Below are 15,716 nucleotides of genomic sequence, written 5' to 3' on the forward strand. Positions count from 1 at the left end.
AGGTGAGCTGGGCAGTGGGGCCCAGCATCATTTCACTGAAGACACAACAAAAATCTGGAGGCCACTGACCACCCAGGGACCTATCAAGAGCCAGTGGCAGATCCAAGACCCCTAAATCTCAGCACCCCTAATCTCGGCAAACCACGCTGCTCTCTTCTCCTGCTTCCACCATCCCGACACTACTCATCCTTCCCTAAAACCCGGGCAAAGGACCAGGACAGTGTTCCCAGAAAAAGCCACAGGATCCCAAGAGACAGCCCCTTTGCCGGATTGCGGCCAGGAAAATCTCTGCTGCCCAATCCCACTCCAGCTGCCCGGCCCTGCCCACCCCCCAACCCAGCCCTGAAGCCAGAAGTGGGGAGGAAAGGCCATGGCTGGCTCACTTCCTCTCTCATTGTCTTCCAGACAATGGGCGAAGTTCCACTGAGTCAGACCAGGGATTCACTACACCACAGACCCAAATTAGGACAAGGTGTGGGGAGAGGTGGGGACAGGCTGTGGGGAAGGAAGCTGTCAGCAGGGACAGACGACCAGAGAAACCCACAGATTAGAGAGGGTCGGGGAGGAGAGAAGCCAAGCAAAGATGTTCTGGGTCCAGACAGGTCCACCACCCCACGCTGGACACTGGCCCCAATGCTCAGACACAGCGGGGCTAAGTTAAGGCACACTTGTCAATAAGCTCCTGTTCCAGGCATGCTGAGAGGGGCTGTGAAGGCCTCACCGCACGCAGGCTGCTCGCGTGTCCGTATCTGGCGGAGACAGACACTTAGCCCGGCAGCTCTACAAGTGCCCTGCCCGATAAGACCCTGGAGGCGGGGGTCCTGTACAAAGTGCCGGCGGAACGGCGAGATTCGACCTGCCGGGGAGCTGAGGAAGGTTCCCAGGACCGGAAGCAGAGGGGGCGTTCGAGGCTGCCACCCTCCCACCTCCTCACCCACCTCCTCACCCACCTTACTCATCCACGACTTGCGTTTGCACAAGGCCTTCCTCCTCTTCACAGCCTCCCACAGCCGCCGCTGGCCTGCAGGGAGGGTGGGGAACCCCGTGCTGTGAAGGCCGCCGTAGCCCAAGAGAGGCTGCTGCCTGTGGTCCCCTTGGGGGTGAGTATGCCACTAGACACCGTCCAGCACGATGATAGCAATGAAATCAACCCCAACTAACTCGGAGCCTCAACTGACCAGACAGTCTCTGCACGCCACTTCCTGGCACTGGCTCTCAAACTGGGTGAAGGTGTTTAACCAAAAACTTGAAGCGATGGGCTTCTCCCAGTTCTCAGGAAAAATCAAGGTAATGAACAGGATTTTCTCAATGTTGAGGTTTTTTTCCCTCCGTAAAATTCTTAGGCTACTGGCATCAGACACCAACTATCCAAGCCTAAAGTAGCATAAGTCAATGTCTAACTTAGCACATTACTACCTATTTAGCTATTTTAACTAAGTCAGTGTCTAACTTGACACATTATTACCTATTTAGCTATTTTAACTTGAAAGCCCTAATATGTTTCTAACCTTCTATGAAGAACATCATGACTTTTTAGATGCTACAACCCCCTTTTAGGAAAAATATGAAGGGCTGAACTCATATCAGAGCAAACCTGTGTGTGTGTGCGTGCGTGTGTGTGCATCTGCGTGTGTGCCTGCGTGTATGTGTGTGCGTGCGTGCCTGTGCGTGTGTGTGTATGCGTGTGTGCGTGTGCGCATGCGTGTGCACGTGTGCGCATGTATGTGTGCGTGTCTGTGTGCGCAAGCGAGTGCGTGCGTGTGTGTGCGTATGCCCGCACATGCGTGTGCGTGCCCGCACATGCGTGTGCGTGCCCGCACATGCGTGTGCGTGCCCGTGTATGTGTGCGCGTGTGCATGTGCGTGTGCATATGTGTGTGCGTGTGAGAGAGCGAGAAAGAGAGCATGAGCGCGAATCAGCAAACCATCTGAGAGCTAGCGTTCTCCCTACAGATCTCTGGACATGGACCCCCGGGTATTCAGAATGATGAGAACCAGACTCAATTTGATGGCTTATGAAGGAGGGGCGATGGAGGACATAGTAGAGAACAATCAGAACGTGGCATGGAGTGACTCCTGTGTAGCCGGCTTTAGGGAAGGCCTCACTCTCCTCAAACTCCAATTCACCTTTACAACTGCCAACTGTTCTCATCACACATCAGCAACTACTGATGTCCCTCCTGCTCCCTCAGAGCTCTGGGACAGACAGAGTTCTCAGCTGCCACCCGCACACTGAGTGGTCCTGAGGACAGAGGACGGAAACGGTGAGGGGCAAGACAAGCCAGGCCAACATCCCACCTACCAGGCCGGCCCATGCCGATCTTCTCCAGGTCCTCATTCTTGACGTACTCAAAGTGGGACAGGCGGGTGACATTGAGGTCATCTCGGAGCCGCAGGAAGTACTGTTGCAGCTGCACCTCGGACAGCAGCTCCAGCAGCCAGCCTGTGCCCTCCTCTGGCTGCATGCTGCCGCCTCCCAGCCTCTGTGGGGAGGGAGGAGTGGCTCAGGGACAAGGGTTGTTGGGGGACAACAGGGGCCTGCCCGAGTGACCTGGGCTCACCTTCATCCCACTACACATCCACCTGGAAGGGCTCACACCACCTTCTGACTCCCGAGAGAAGCTACTGAGAACCGCCTGGACCCACGTCCCCTATTCCTGCCAGCCACAGGGCACAATTAGGGCAGTGGAGATACTGCACTGTCCCTGGAGTCAGGAGTCAGGGTCTTGCTCCCGAAATGTGATCTGTGGCTGAGTGACCCAAGATCAACCCGTCTGTGCTCATGTTCCTCACCTGCTCTAAGTTTCTAGGGGTCGAAAGCCCTTGAAAATCTTTTAAAAACTAACAGTGGTCTCTCCGGGAACATCGACGTGTTCTTACTCCTAATATTTGATAAAAATCTCTGCAGGGTGCAGTGTGCCCTGAGACCCATCTATAGACTCCTCAGATGTGATGGAGAAAATTCTCAAGATCAGATGAGCTCTTAAGCTAAGTTCCTCCCAACGCCTGACCACCCCAGCCTCTCCTAACAATCCAAAGACCCCTCCACGGGCCACCACTCAAGTGCCTACAGGGCCACAGCAAGCAGAAGACAAGAGGGAGGGGTGGGGCCTGGGGTGGGCTTGCAGACGCCCCTGTCAACAGGGAGCTCAGATCCCATCAGTGGTTGTCACAAGAGACTGTGGCCCAGTGTGGTCAAAGCTTTCCATTTTTTCAAGAAAGAAATCTCAATTTATATGTGAAATCTCACCATTAGTTTGTTTGGAAAAGGTAATATATGCACATGGTAAAATATCCAGAAGGCACACTGAGCCACAAATCTCATCCCCTCCCCAACTGCACAGCTACCCAGCTCCCCAGGAGCTGCCAGAGACGTCTTCTGCGGACGCTTCAAACTCTGTTGTCCCTACACAAATATTCACGCATTGACCACACCATTCTGTTCCCTGATTTCACTTAATATTCGTCTTTCTCCTGACTTTTTAACAATGCTGAATAGTTCAGACCTGAAATGCACGCAAACGCACACACAGCGTACTGGACAAAGCACACTGCAGGCCGCAATCAGCAGATGGTACCGGAGAGTGACCTCTGACCTACACTCTCCTGGGCCCAGATAAAGAAGCTGGTGGCACCTGCAAAACTAAGCAAGCGGATCCACCGCACAGCAAACCCACCCCTGTCTGCGTCAGGTATGTCAGAGCTGAGGGCGTGGCCAGGCTAGCCCCTGACCCATGCTCGATCCCCAAAGAGGAAAACAGGCAAGAGAAAAAAGGCCAGCTGCCCGGCTGGGGACCAAGCCATCCCCCTCCCCCACTCAGCGGTGCCCTCCTCTCCAGCTCCCATCACAGTGAGCAGCACTCAGAGAAGCAGGCACACACAGCCCAGGCCCAGCATGAGCCTCCTGCCCCCACAGTTCCCAGTGGCCCTGCCAACACAGTGCCAGTTCTGACTTTTTCAGGCAGCTCAGGGAAGTACAAAGAGTAACAAAGGGGAATGAGAAACCCTCAGTTCAAATCCTGGCTCTTCCACCTCGGCGACCGGGCAGGCAGCTGGGCCAGCCGGTGGTTTCCTTAAAGCTGTAACCCTTTACTGGAACGGTTCTCCTGAGGCTGCACAGCCCCCTATGGGACAGGTTTGGTTGCCACAACATTTGGGAGGGGCCTTAGTGACATTCAGTGGGTGGTTTGGGGACAAGAGCGTGAGCTAGCCTGCAATGCATAGGACATTCTCGCACTGTCCCAAATCCCACACAACTCAATTCATGAAGGTGTTTATGATCATGCAAAGCTAGAATATGATCCCACTTTATATATAAACAAGAAAGTACTTTTATAGTTTTTTGTTTGTTTGTTTTGAGACACAGTCTCACTCTGTCACCCAGGCTGGAGTACAATGGTATGATCTTGGCTCACTGCAAACTCAGCCTCCCAGGTTCAGGCAATTCTCCCACCTCAGCCTCCCGAGAAGCTGGGATTACAGGCACCTGCCACCACGCCCGGCTAATTTTTGTATTTTTAGTAGAGACGGGGTTCCTCCATGTTGGCCAGGCTGGTCTCGAACCCCTGACCTCAAGTGATCCACCTGCCTTGGCCTCCCTAAGTGCTGGGATTACAGACGTGAGCCACTGCTCCTGGCCTTATGGTTTTAATATAAAATAAATTTTCCTGGAATGAAACTACTGTGTAAACTTAAGGGAAAATGGACTTTGCTTTATTCAGAACATAGCAGAGGTCCACTATTTGCAAAAAATGTCAATGAAGGCAACCCCCTCTCATTATTTCAAAACTCCCCTCTCGGTCAGCACTTGCAGATGCTGCCTTCACGGTGTTTCCACCTGAGGTCTCAGGATCTGACTCCTTACTACACTGTCTAGGTTACTAACGTATTAGGATACATAAAATATTATTACCTTCCTCTTATGTCTCTTTATATTAGAGTTCCCACTGTGTTGCTTGTTTCATTGTACACAGGTTAACACGTTAATATAACAGGTTATATATTTCTATTAACTTTATTTAAGACGAGTAACAATAAAAATAACATCTAGGCTGAGCGCAGTGGCTCACGCCTGTAATCCCAGCACTCAGAGAGGCTGAGGTGGGCGGATCACCTGAGTTCGAGACCAGCCTGACCAACATGGAGAAACCCCGTCTCTACTAAAAATAGAAAATTAGCCGGGCGTGGTGGCACATGCCTGTAATCCCAGCTACTCAGGAGGCTGAGGCAGGAGAATCACTTGAACCCGGGAGGCGGAGGCTGTGGTGAGCCAAGATTATGCCATTGCACTCCAGCCTGGGCAACAAGAGCAAAACTGCATCTCAAAATAAAATAAAATCTAACACTTCAACTGCACTTACTATATGCGAGGAACAGTTCTAAGTATTAAGCTGTATTCATTTATCCTCAACAAAATCATCTGTTTACAAAACAAGAGGAGTGGAGTTTAAGAGGACCAGGCGCTGCGGCTTTCCGGAAGCAAGCCCAGAGGCGCACTGGCAGTCACGGGCCTAGGCAGCGTCTCCCCTCTACCCGGCCACGGCCATGGCCTGGCCACCACTGCCCTGTCCCTGGAGCAAAGTGACCCCACCCCCTCCAGGGCTCAGCCTCAGGATGGGGGCTCCTAGTCTCCCGCAGGGTGAGCAGTCTCCAGGCCCCCTCTTCTTCCTCCCACCACCAACTCCCAAGGATCCAGGCCCCCTCCTCTAGGCTCCTGAAAACAGCTCAAAGCCATGCCCGGGGTGGTCAGGGCTGGGGGAGACCCAGAGGCCCCTCCCCTGAAGCTCTTCAGAAAGCACAGCCCGGCCCTTTCCCTCTCCCTGAAACACCAGCTAATGCACCTCTGCTCAGCTGCACACTCCCCTCCATGCTCCCTGACCCAGCAGTGCGGCTCTGCACAGGGGATGCGTGTGGGAGGACGGGAAAGAACTGCGGGATCCCGGTGAGGGAGGCAGTCAGGGTCTCAGTCCAGGGTGACACCGCAGGGGTCCGCCTCCCCTCTAAGTCCCCCTCCAGCCCAAAGTTCTTTGTGCAGCACAGGGCATGGCTGCAGCTCCTCCCGAGTTCAAACACTCTCCAATTCTGCATGGGCCTGGCCCCCAGCACCTCGCGGAGTCTGCACACCTGTGTCCGTCACTACTCTGTGGCCGGCGTGCAAACACACAGGCCAAGAACAATGAATGCAGCAGCCGCAGGGAGGCCACTTGGCCCGGGCCCCCCGTCAAGCCCGCACTGGCGGGGTCCCTCAGCCGCTCCCAATCCTGCTTTCTGCCTCTCAGTCAAGTGCTGGTGCTGAGGAGCCCAGCCAGTCCCCAGCAGTGCAGCCCCTGCCCCCCACTCACTGTGTACAGGCGTCGCCGCAGTCTGGCCAGGAGAGGGAAGGAGAGCTCCAGGCCAGGGAACCGACGTGCTGCCGGCATCTCCACGCAGCGGGACCCCCCTGAGCAGTCACCGGGGATCCGGCGGCCTCGGCTCCGGAGCTTCGCACTCTGCCCAGGAGCCCCCCAAATCCCACACCAGGGGCAGGAAATGAGGAAGAACGGGGTGGGCCCCTCCACTCTGCTGCAAGCCCGGCTGGGTTTCCACAGCTGGCCAGTCTGGCAGGGAACGGAGGAGCTTTCCTCACGCTGGCTGCAGCCAGGATCCTCTGTCCTGTTTCTGTCTTCTCTCCAGGGCAGTGGCCACAGTCCAGCCCTACTCCCCGGCTTCCCCACCCGACTGCCCGCCCACCCGCCCTCCCTCCTGCCTGCCTGCCTGCCTCTCTCTCTCTCCCTCCCTCCTTCCCTCCCTCCCCAGCTGAGCAGCTCTGACACTGGCTGAAAAAGGACCTTTCTGAATCACTGCCAAGAGGGCGGCAGGAATGGGGGGGACTCTTCCTCCCAGCCACCCGCGCTGGCCCCCCTGCCTCCCCATACACAAAGCTCCTGTCTCTGGCTTCTACCCCAGCCCTCACAGTTGCAGACAACTCCTGCGACTTTAGAGTGGGGGCTCTGTGACTCAAACAGCATGTACAAAGCAGGGCTGTGGACTCCCTCATGGGCTTGTGTGGGGACGTGGGGACTAACACACAGCCTGAGTGGGAGGCTTGGGCCCCAGAGGCTCTGCTGGGCCCTGCGATGACTCTTCAGAGACCCTCCCCCACCCCCCAGTCCCAGCCTTGGCTGGGCGTCTCCTGGCTCAGACCCTAACGTGGCCGTTACCCTGGTGCCCGACGGAAATAGGAGGCCGGCAGCCTGCCAGAGCGGGGCAGTCCAGCCAAGAGCAAGCGTAGGGTGGGGTGAGGATCCTCACCCCCTCCCCTGGGGTGGCCCTGTCTGCTGCCCAAACACCCAGAGTGCCTCCTACCCAGAGCAGGTGGCCAAGTTCCCAAACCCCCTCAAAACAAACAAATATGCCCTGAGACTCCTGCTGGGATGCCCCCACCCCAAAGCTGTAGGATGTCTCCTGTGTAACACCCCCGACACAGACCACAGCCTCAGATTAAGGGGCCTAGAGACACTCCATCAAGCCCCCGTGGGGCCCCCATGTTTCTAGAACTGACAAATGATTTCTCTGGCCCTCCTCAAAGGGTGCCAGCTGCTCTTACACCCCCCTCGCTACAGCCCCCAGACACACCTGACAGCTGCAGGAAGCCCTCTCCAGCTCCCCAGGCACCCCCCGCTCCCTGCTGAGCCATGCCTAGGGAGCCCCTGTTTCTTGCACACTGCTCTCTTGTCCCTGTCCAGCTGGCCACCAGCTCAGGGAGCCTCAGCTGGCTGGAGGGGTGGGCAGCTGGGGAGCAGGGCTTTGGGGACTCAGCATCCCAGGCTCCCTTCCCAGGGCCTCTCCCAGCGCTTGACCTCCCTGATGATGCCGAAAGGGACAGCCATTTCCTGGTCTAACTCCAGGAGGTGGGGAGGAGGACACCCCCAACTTCAGTCCCTCTTCCTCATCCCGTCATCCACCCCACAAAGCTTGTGGAGATAGCAGGTGTGGACTGAGTGGGGGCTGAGGTCAGGTGGACAAGGTCAGGCCTACGTTACACTGGAGCTGACTTTTCCCCAAACCTTGGCTGACTGTGCCTTGCATCAGAGAAGCCTACAGCCTACCCTGGCACCAAGCACACCTGGAAGGAGACCCAGGGACCGGGGGCAGGGGAACAATTTAAGCGGGGTTATTCCCTCTACTTCAAAATGGGTCTGCTGGATCAGAATAGCCAGATTAAAAACTCTAGCATCCCCAGAAATATGTGTCTCAAAGTCACCAGAACCCCACGCCTGACTCTCCCCTCCTTGGATGTCCAGTAAGAACAAGACCTGTAACTGGCTCAGTAATCCAGCTGCGGGAAGAAGCAAAGTATTTGCGGGTCAGAGCCAGGCCAGCTCCTGGAATCCCCCTCCTTTTTCTTTTTTTTTTTTTTTTTTTTGAGAGTCTTGCTCTATCGCCCAGGCTTGAGTGCAGTGGCGCGATCCTGGGTTCAAGTGATTGTCCTGCCTCAGCCTCCCGAGTAGCTGGGATTACAGGCACCTGCCACCATGCCCAGCTATTTTTTTTTTTTTTTCGCCATGTTGGCCAGGCTGGTCCCGAACTCCTGACCTCAGCGTCCTGATCTCAGGTGATCTGCCCGCCTCGGCCTCCCAAAGTGCTGAGATGACGGGCGTGAGCCACCGCGCCCGGCCCGGCCCCGCCCCCTTTCTCCTCGCCCAGGAAAACAGCCCGACCTTAAGCCCCAACGCTCCCACCGAGTCCCCCTTTCTCCTGTCAGCTACTGCCCTCTGCCGGTCGGGAGACGAAGTGCTTTCTCTCCAGGGCGAAGGGAAGCGGCCCCATCCATCAACACAGTGACCATATTTTCAAAAGCCAACAAGGACATCTGGCTTGATATTCATACTCAAAAGGCTAGGAAATGGGAATGCCCAGGACATACAGACTCAGCTCTCCTAAAAGACTGAACCCCAATCCTAGCAGTGCTTCCTGGACTCCCTTGGGGCATGGAAGAAAGCCCAACGGGCAGCTTTTTGGGGTCCCAGGGGATCCATGCACACAGAGGCAGATGCCAGCATCACTAAGTCACCACCGCGACACCCACAGAAAACACACCGCTCTCTGTTCCCTGGCCCAGGAGCAGACACCCTCACTCCTGAGAGGCTGCCGCAGGGGGCAGGGCTGGGCCCGGCTCACAGCAGACGAAGGGGTCTGGGGCCCAGGTGTCTGGCTGTCCCCTAGCCTTCCCCATTACCTGCGGTCCCTCCTCGCTCCCAGCCAGGCGCTGGTAAGCAGATCTCTCCCCCATGGAGCCCAAAAGCCCAGTGGCTGCGGTCAGGGAGAGAAGCAGCGCCCGCAGCCCCCGCCCCGCAGCGGCACCGGCAGCGTCACTGCCCTGCGTCCTGGGAGGCCGGGCCTCGAGCATCCTCCAGAAGGAGCGCAGGGCCGCTACTGCGTCTCAGCCCCGGGGGAGGCCCCAGTTTGTGACCCCCGCCCCCCACAGCCTCATCGCGCCCCTCCTCCTGCGGGCCTGCGGCCCGGCCCAGCTCCGCTCCTCCTCTCCGCGGCGCGGCTCCCACCCTCTCCCGGGGAGCCAGCCGTGCCAGCCCCGGGCTGACCCCCACCGAGAGAGAGCCGGGGCTCTGCCTTCGCCGGCCGCGGAACCGGGCTCCACGCAGCCCTCGGCCCGCCTCCAGGTCCCCGGAGCCACCAACCGGGGCCTTGGGGATTCCCGAGTCCCCCGTATTCACGGCGAACGGCCATCCGAGAAGCCCACAGCAGAGAGGCCTCCGTCCGACTCCCCCTGAGACCCCTCCTCCGAGGCACCCCGGGGCCTGCAGCCCCCCCGCCCCCAGCCCGCCCCGGGGCCGCCTGCTCCCAGAACGCCGGGCGCCCACCTGCCCCGCAGCTCGGCCCCGCGCTCAGCCGCCTCCCAGCGCCCGCCTCCCGCGCAGGCCACGCCCCCGCCCCAGGCCCCGGCGGCCGATTCCCCGCGCGCCACTCCCGCAACGCCGCACGCGCTGTGCGCTGGGCACGCACGGACCTCCCTGACTTCAGAGCGGTGACACGAGGGCCCGGACTCCTGCTGAAAAGCCGCCCCGACACAGGCCCACGCGGGGGCGCCGCGCCCAGCACTGGCGCGAGGCCATCGCCGGCACAGGAAGTCCCAGGGCAGAGGCTCTTCCTCTCCCCCGGGGCCCCAAGGCACCGCTTCTCATTCTGGTGGCATCTGAAGCAGCCACTGACTCTTTAGTACCGGGTATTTAGGGCTGAGCTCAGGGCACCCTCCCTGGGTTGGGGCAGAGGAGAGACAGATACCGCGACCTCTCCTCCCCACGCAGCGTCAAGGCTGAGCCAGACCCTGGGAGGGCACTAGGTGAGGCTCCCCCTAAGGCCCACTCTCCTCACACAGCCCCTTCCCCACCCCAAGCACACCAGGGTAGGTGGATGACTGCCGGTGAGGCCCCCAAACGCCTGGTTCTATGCTGTACAGAAGCTCCTCGGCATCTTACTGCAGCTAAAGGCACACACTAGTCCTGGGAGTAGCTGCAAAGCCGGGAGGCTGTAGAAGGCAAGGCAGAAAATACCAGGCCCCTCCCTTCTTGCCCTGGCTGGATAAAGGATCTGATCCAAACCACTGCCCTTTCCTGCTTTCTCCCTGCCTCACCTCCCCCTGTAAATCTCGCGTCCTAGTACCACCCTATTGTAAGACATCCACAGGATCCAAACTACCTCTAGGATTTCGAGAATCCACCCCAGGTGTACACCCCCTCTGCTCTTCACTTGTCTCTTTCTAGCTCCACTCTGCAGAGCTAAAGGAAACAAGAGGCTGGAAACCAGCCCAGCTCTGCTGTCCATTCCCCTCTCCAGCCTCTCCAACTGCATGCGAAGTGACAAATCCACACCAAGGCGCAGACATGACAGGCAATTTCCGGCCAAGAGGATTTTTCCAAAACAATCTACCGTATTCTTAGGAATATACACCAACCCTACCTCCCAGCTGGCCCTCTCCCATCTCCACCTCCTTCTTCTCCAAGCCCTGAAGGAAAAAAGAACATACTGAAGAGGAGAGGGGGGCTTACAGCTCCTCCCCCAGCCAGAGGATTATCTTGCTTCCACATGTCAGCCCCACCAAGTTTAGTCAGCCTTAACTCACCCCTCTGTGCGCAGAGCCCAAGCTTCTGGAGCAAGGCCAGGCTGGGTGCCCTCGGAATCTCATCCCAGAGGAACCTGCACCAGGCAACCCTGCACCTTCAGGTCAGCTGGGCCTGACATCACACTGGTCTGGGGAGGAGGCTGGCCAGGGCCCAAGAAAGAAAAGGGAGTGATTCAGACACACGCCATGACTGTCCATACTCTCTCCATCTCCAGGACACGGGGGCCCACTCCCTCCCAGGGGGGCCTGGCAGCTGAGGTCCTGAGGGCAGGCAAGGCTGTGTCTGCTGGCAGTGCTAGGCCCATGGTCCAGCCCTGAAGCCTCTTCACCCCCACATGTTTTCTGTTTGTTTGAGATAAGGTCTCACTGTGCCCCCAGACTGGAGTGCAGTGGTGCGATCTTGGCTCACTGCAACCTCTGCCTCCCAGGCTCAAGCAATCCTCCTGCCTCCATCTCCTGAGTAGCTGGGATTACAGGTGTGCACTATCACGCCCAGCTAATTTTTGTATTTTTTGTAGAGATGAGGTTTCGTCATGTTGCCCAGGCTGGTCTCAAACTCCTGGGCTCAAGCATTCTGCCAGCCTTGCTCTCTCAAAGTGCTGGGATTACAGACATGAGCCACTGCACCTGCCCCCTGCCCCCACCGCTGCTGCCCACCCCGCCCCCAGCTTCTTAACTGTTGTATTTCCTAAGACTTTTGAACTCATGTTTTCTTCTATTCTCCACTGATGCTCTGCTCCCTGGGGTGACCTACGCCTCCAGGGGCTCCTATTACCACCATGTGCTGTCCCCATTCCTGAATTCCTGTGGCTCCAGACCCACATTTCCAGACATTTACAGGGCAGCTCCGCTAGGAGGCTGCACAGGTACCGCACATTGCACATCCAAACTGGGCTCACCAGCACCCCTTCAACTCTGCTTCTGCGCTCCTGTATCCTGCTGAAAACATCACAAGCCAACACCAGCCACCCGAGGTAGAAACCACACCCCACCACGGACCCCCAACCAAGACTCCTCCTCCTTCCTCCACCTTCTCCACCAGGCACACCGGTCCGGCCACTTCAACCGCCTCAGAATTCCTCCCAACAGTGACAATGAGATCGGGAGTCAGGCAGATGGGGGCTGAAATCCTGACTCCATCACGCTCCAGTGGGGCAACTTTTGAGCAAATAACCTCTAAGCCTCAATTTCCTCATCTGTAAAGAGGGGATAAACGGAATCTCCTTCATAAAACTGTCATGAAGAGTCAAGCACAGCACCTGGCTGCCTACTGTTACTGTGCTCCGAGCACAGACCTGCCGTCCTCCCCGGCTGGCACGCAGGCCCTTCCCTCAGTCCTCGAGGGCCCAATCCCGGCTGGCACGCAGGCCCTTCCCTCAGTCCTCGAGGGCCCAATCCCGGCTGGCGCGCAGGCCCTTCCCTCAGTCCTCGAGGGCCCAATCCCGGCTGGCGCGCAGGCCCTTCCCTCAGTCCTCGAGGGCCCAATCCCCGGCTGGCACACAGGCCCTCTGGGCTGCACTCCTCACCTAGTTCCTCACCTCTCTCTCTTAGCATTCCCTTCAAATGTCTCCATGTCCCAGCCAAGCCAAGTGTTTGCCCTTCCCTAGACATACTCTGGGGTTCTTCTTGTTTTTTGTTTTTAAGAGACTGGGTCTTGCTCTGTTGCCCAGGCTGGAGTGCAGTGGTGTGACCATGGCTTATTTTAACTTTGAACTCCTTGGCTCAAGTGACCCTCCTACCTCAGCCTCCTGAGTAGCTGGGATGACAAGCACCAGCCACCATGTCCGGATGCCCTTTAATTTTAATGTCTGTGGCGGGGCCCAGTGGCTCACGCCTGTAATCCCAGCACTTTGGGAGGCCGAGGCAGGCAGATCACCTGAGGTCAGGAGTTCGAGACCAGCCTAACCAACATGGTGAAACCCCGTCTCTACTAAAAAATATAAAAATTAGCTGGGCGTGGTGGTGTGCGCCTGTAGTCCCAGCTACTCGGGAGGCTGAGGCAGGAGAATCGCTTGAATCCAGGAGGCGGAGGTTGCAGTGAGCCAAGATCGTGCCACTGCACTCCAGCCTGGGCAACAGAGAGACTCCATCTCAATAAATAAATAAATAATAAAAAAAAATTTAATGCCTGAGCTATTTTTTGTCTGTGACACTTCTACTTTGTCTACATGATAAACTCCCACACACTCCTCAAGACCCAAGTCAAATGCCATCTCTTCTGTAAATTCCCATTTCCTAGCCACAAATGGTTATCTCTGCTGTTTTGTTGGAGGGATGCTTGAAAACATGAGTAGTAAAACTACACAATAATACATGTGAAAAATAGCCAAAAGAATTTTTTCTTTTTTTGAGATGGAGTCTTGCTCTGTTGCCCAGGCTGGAGTACAATGGCGCGATCTCGGCTCACTGCAACCTCTGCCTCCCAGGTTTAAGCGATTCTCCTGCCTCAGCCTCCCGAGTAGCTGAGATTACAAGTGTGCGCCACCACGCCCAGCTAATTTTTATATTTTTAGTAGAGTTGAGACGGGGTTTCACTGTGTTGGCCAGGATGGTCTCGATCTCCTGACCTCATGATCCGCCCACCTCAGCCTCCCACAGGGCTGAGATTATAGGCGTGAGACACTGTGCCTGGCCAAGAATTTTTAAAAGTTTAAATTATCCATCATGTTCCTATCCTTAAAGGGTCACTATTCCTGTAACTCTTTGTATCAGCATATAATTATGCTGAAGGAGCCGTTTGTACACCTCTGCAACCATCTGTCCACATCTGTCGCCCTGAAGGGAGAACCTGGCAGGGGCCCTGGGTGTGCCTGCTGAGAAGGACTCAGTGTTTGTGAGGAAAACTAGAGAACGGTGGCTGCTTCTTTCCCTGTGAGCTGCTGCCAGGTTGCTTTCCCAGCGGGTGCCAGGAACAAGCCTGGTTGCCCTCTCCCAGCCCCGGCTTTGCCTCCCCCCATGATTTCTAATCCAGAGATGCCAGCACCTTTCTGGGAAGAGGGGCTGTCAATGTCATCACAACCACTCCGACCCCAGACTCACTAAGCAACTCAGTCCCCCAAAGCCATCTCAGAACCAGAACTCAGCCAGTCCCTCAGGCAGAGGGAGAGCCTGACATTGGCCTTAAGGAAGGTGCCTTCTCACCGGACCGCGGACGGGTGCTGGGGCGCGGGCTGCCACACAGGGTGATGGGAAGGGGGCCTGGGTCTGTCAGGATCCCAGCTCACCGAGAGAGAGGAGGGGAACAGGCAGGTGCTAGGGTGGGAGGGCAGAGCACAGAAGCAGAGGCAGACACACCAGACAGGGCCCTGCTATGCCTCGTCCCCTCCAACTCCAGTGGAGAAGGGAGCGTCACTTGAGAGAGCAGGGGCGAGGATCTGACTAAACAGCGTGACCCAGTCCACACTGAACCTGAGGCTGACTGGACTTGGTGGGGCTGACGTGTGGCGACAAGAGCATCCATCTGTATCAAGTCTTGAAAGTACTGTGAAACCGTTTCATGCTCCGCCAGCTGAAGACCGGAGTGTCAACGCCGACACACAGAGACAGTACACCGAGAGCCCTAATGTGCTCCTGCACCGTCGCTCCCCAACACAGACACCAGCAGCAGTGGGTGGCGGAGGACACACTGCTGCAGCTGTCTGGGTCTCACTCCCATGCACACCACACGTGCCCAGGTGCCGAGGCCAGGACACGAGTGCCGCAGAGAGCTGCCTCTCGTTGCCTGTCCTGCCCCTGCACTGTCATGGCACGAGGGCCCAGAGGGAAGGATGCAGTCTAGCTCCCAGCAGCTAGCCACTCCCAGAGAGAGCTCTTCCAGGGCTGGGCAGAGGCTGCCTGGCTCGTCATCCTGCGCACTGCCAGCTCAGGCCATACCCCACCCCCAAGCCCTACGCAAGACTCCAGAGCTGAAGGGGCCTATTGTTGGCCCTGGAGGTGGAGTGTGGAAAGAAGGAGTGGAGAGGAGATGCCAGAGCTGGGAAGTGAACATTCAGTCTACAAGATACACTGCTCATCCCCTCAGGACCATGTCTACACCAAGACCCAGGAGCTGGGAACATGTCATCTAGAGCAGGCCGGAGGGCCCAGGAGAGCCTGGGAGCCAGAGAAATGTCTGGGGCTTCAAGACATACACCTTAAATCCCACTGGATCCTGCTCACCATTTGACCCTTGAAGAGCCTGGGACCCTCAAAGGGGAAGGGGCTTGCCTGGTCCAAGGCACTAGGAAGCCGTCATCGGGAATGGAGGCTCAGGATCTGGGGGAGGGCAAATGTTAGGGGAATGGTGACTCTCTTCTGCCATGGGGTAGGGGAGAGCCCTGCCAAGGTCAGGGGACCAGAGAAGAGGCCCTGCTTCATTGGCAGACACAGTATACAGGGGACAGAGAGAAACAGAGGAATCCAATGTTGTTACATCCAGCTGGGGCGCCCAGGAGGTACAACTGCTGAGGACCAGGAAAACCTCTCTCCCCTCTCACCTTCCTTAGAATCCAGCTGGGGTGCCCAGAAGGTACAGCTGCTGAGGCGGGGGACCAGGAAAACCTCCCTCCCCTCTCACCTTCCTTAGACACCCACCATGCACCCCACCCCACATGCCCACC

At 57.2% G+C, this 15,716-nt stretch overlaps 1 protein-coding gene across 29 annotated transcripts in view; it reads right to left on the reverse strand.

The window, feature by feature from the left end:
* Positions 1-15,716, reverse strand: part of TNK2 (tyrosine kinase non receptor 2) — a 43,533-nt gene that overhangs the window by 20,632 nt on the left and 7,185 nt on the right. For 6 of the 29 annotated variants that reach the window (XM_063661336.1, XM_063661334.1, XM_054480442.2 and 3 more), the window contains exons 1-3: positions 9,217-9,663; positions 2,302-2,482; positions 951-1,021 (exon numbers count right to left, since the gene is read on the reverse strand). In XM_063661336.1, coding sequence (XP_063517406.1) covers positions 951-1,021; positions 2,302-2,482; positions 9,217-9,387 — 423 coding nt within the window. In that variant the 5' untranslated portion in view covers positions 9,388-9,663. Of the gene's footprint in view, positions 1-950; positions 1,022-2,301; positions 2,483-2,560; positions 4,422-6,340; positions 6,715-9,216; positions 9,665-9,859; positions 9,885-10,005; positions 10,323-15,716 lie in introns of those variants that run through there. The other 23 variants (XM_063661333.1, XM_054480440.2, XM_054480444.2 and 20 more) reach the window with 17 other exon arrangements.

The sequence above is a fragment of the Pongo pygmaeus genome, chromosome 2 (assembly GCF_028885625.2).
Source record: "Pongo pygmaeus isolate AG05252 chromosome 2, NHGRI_mPonPyg2-v2.0_pri, whole genome shotgun sequence".
In the NCBI taxonomy this organism is placed as follows: domain Eukaryota; kingdom Metazoa; phylum Chordata; class Mammalia; order Primates; family Hominidae; genus Pongo; species Pongo pygmaeus.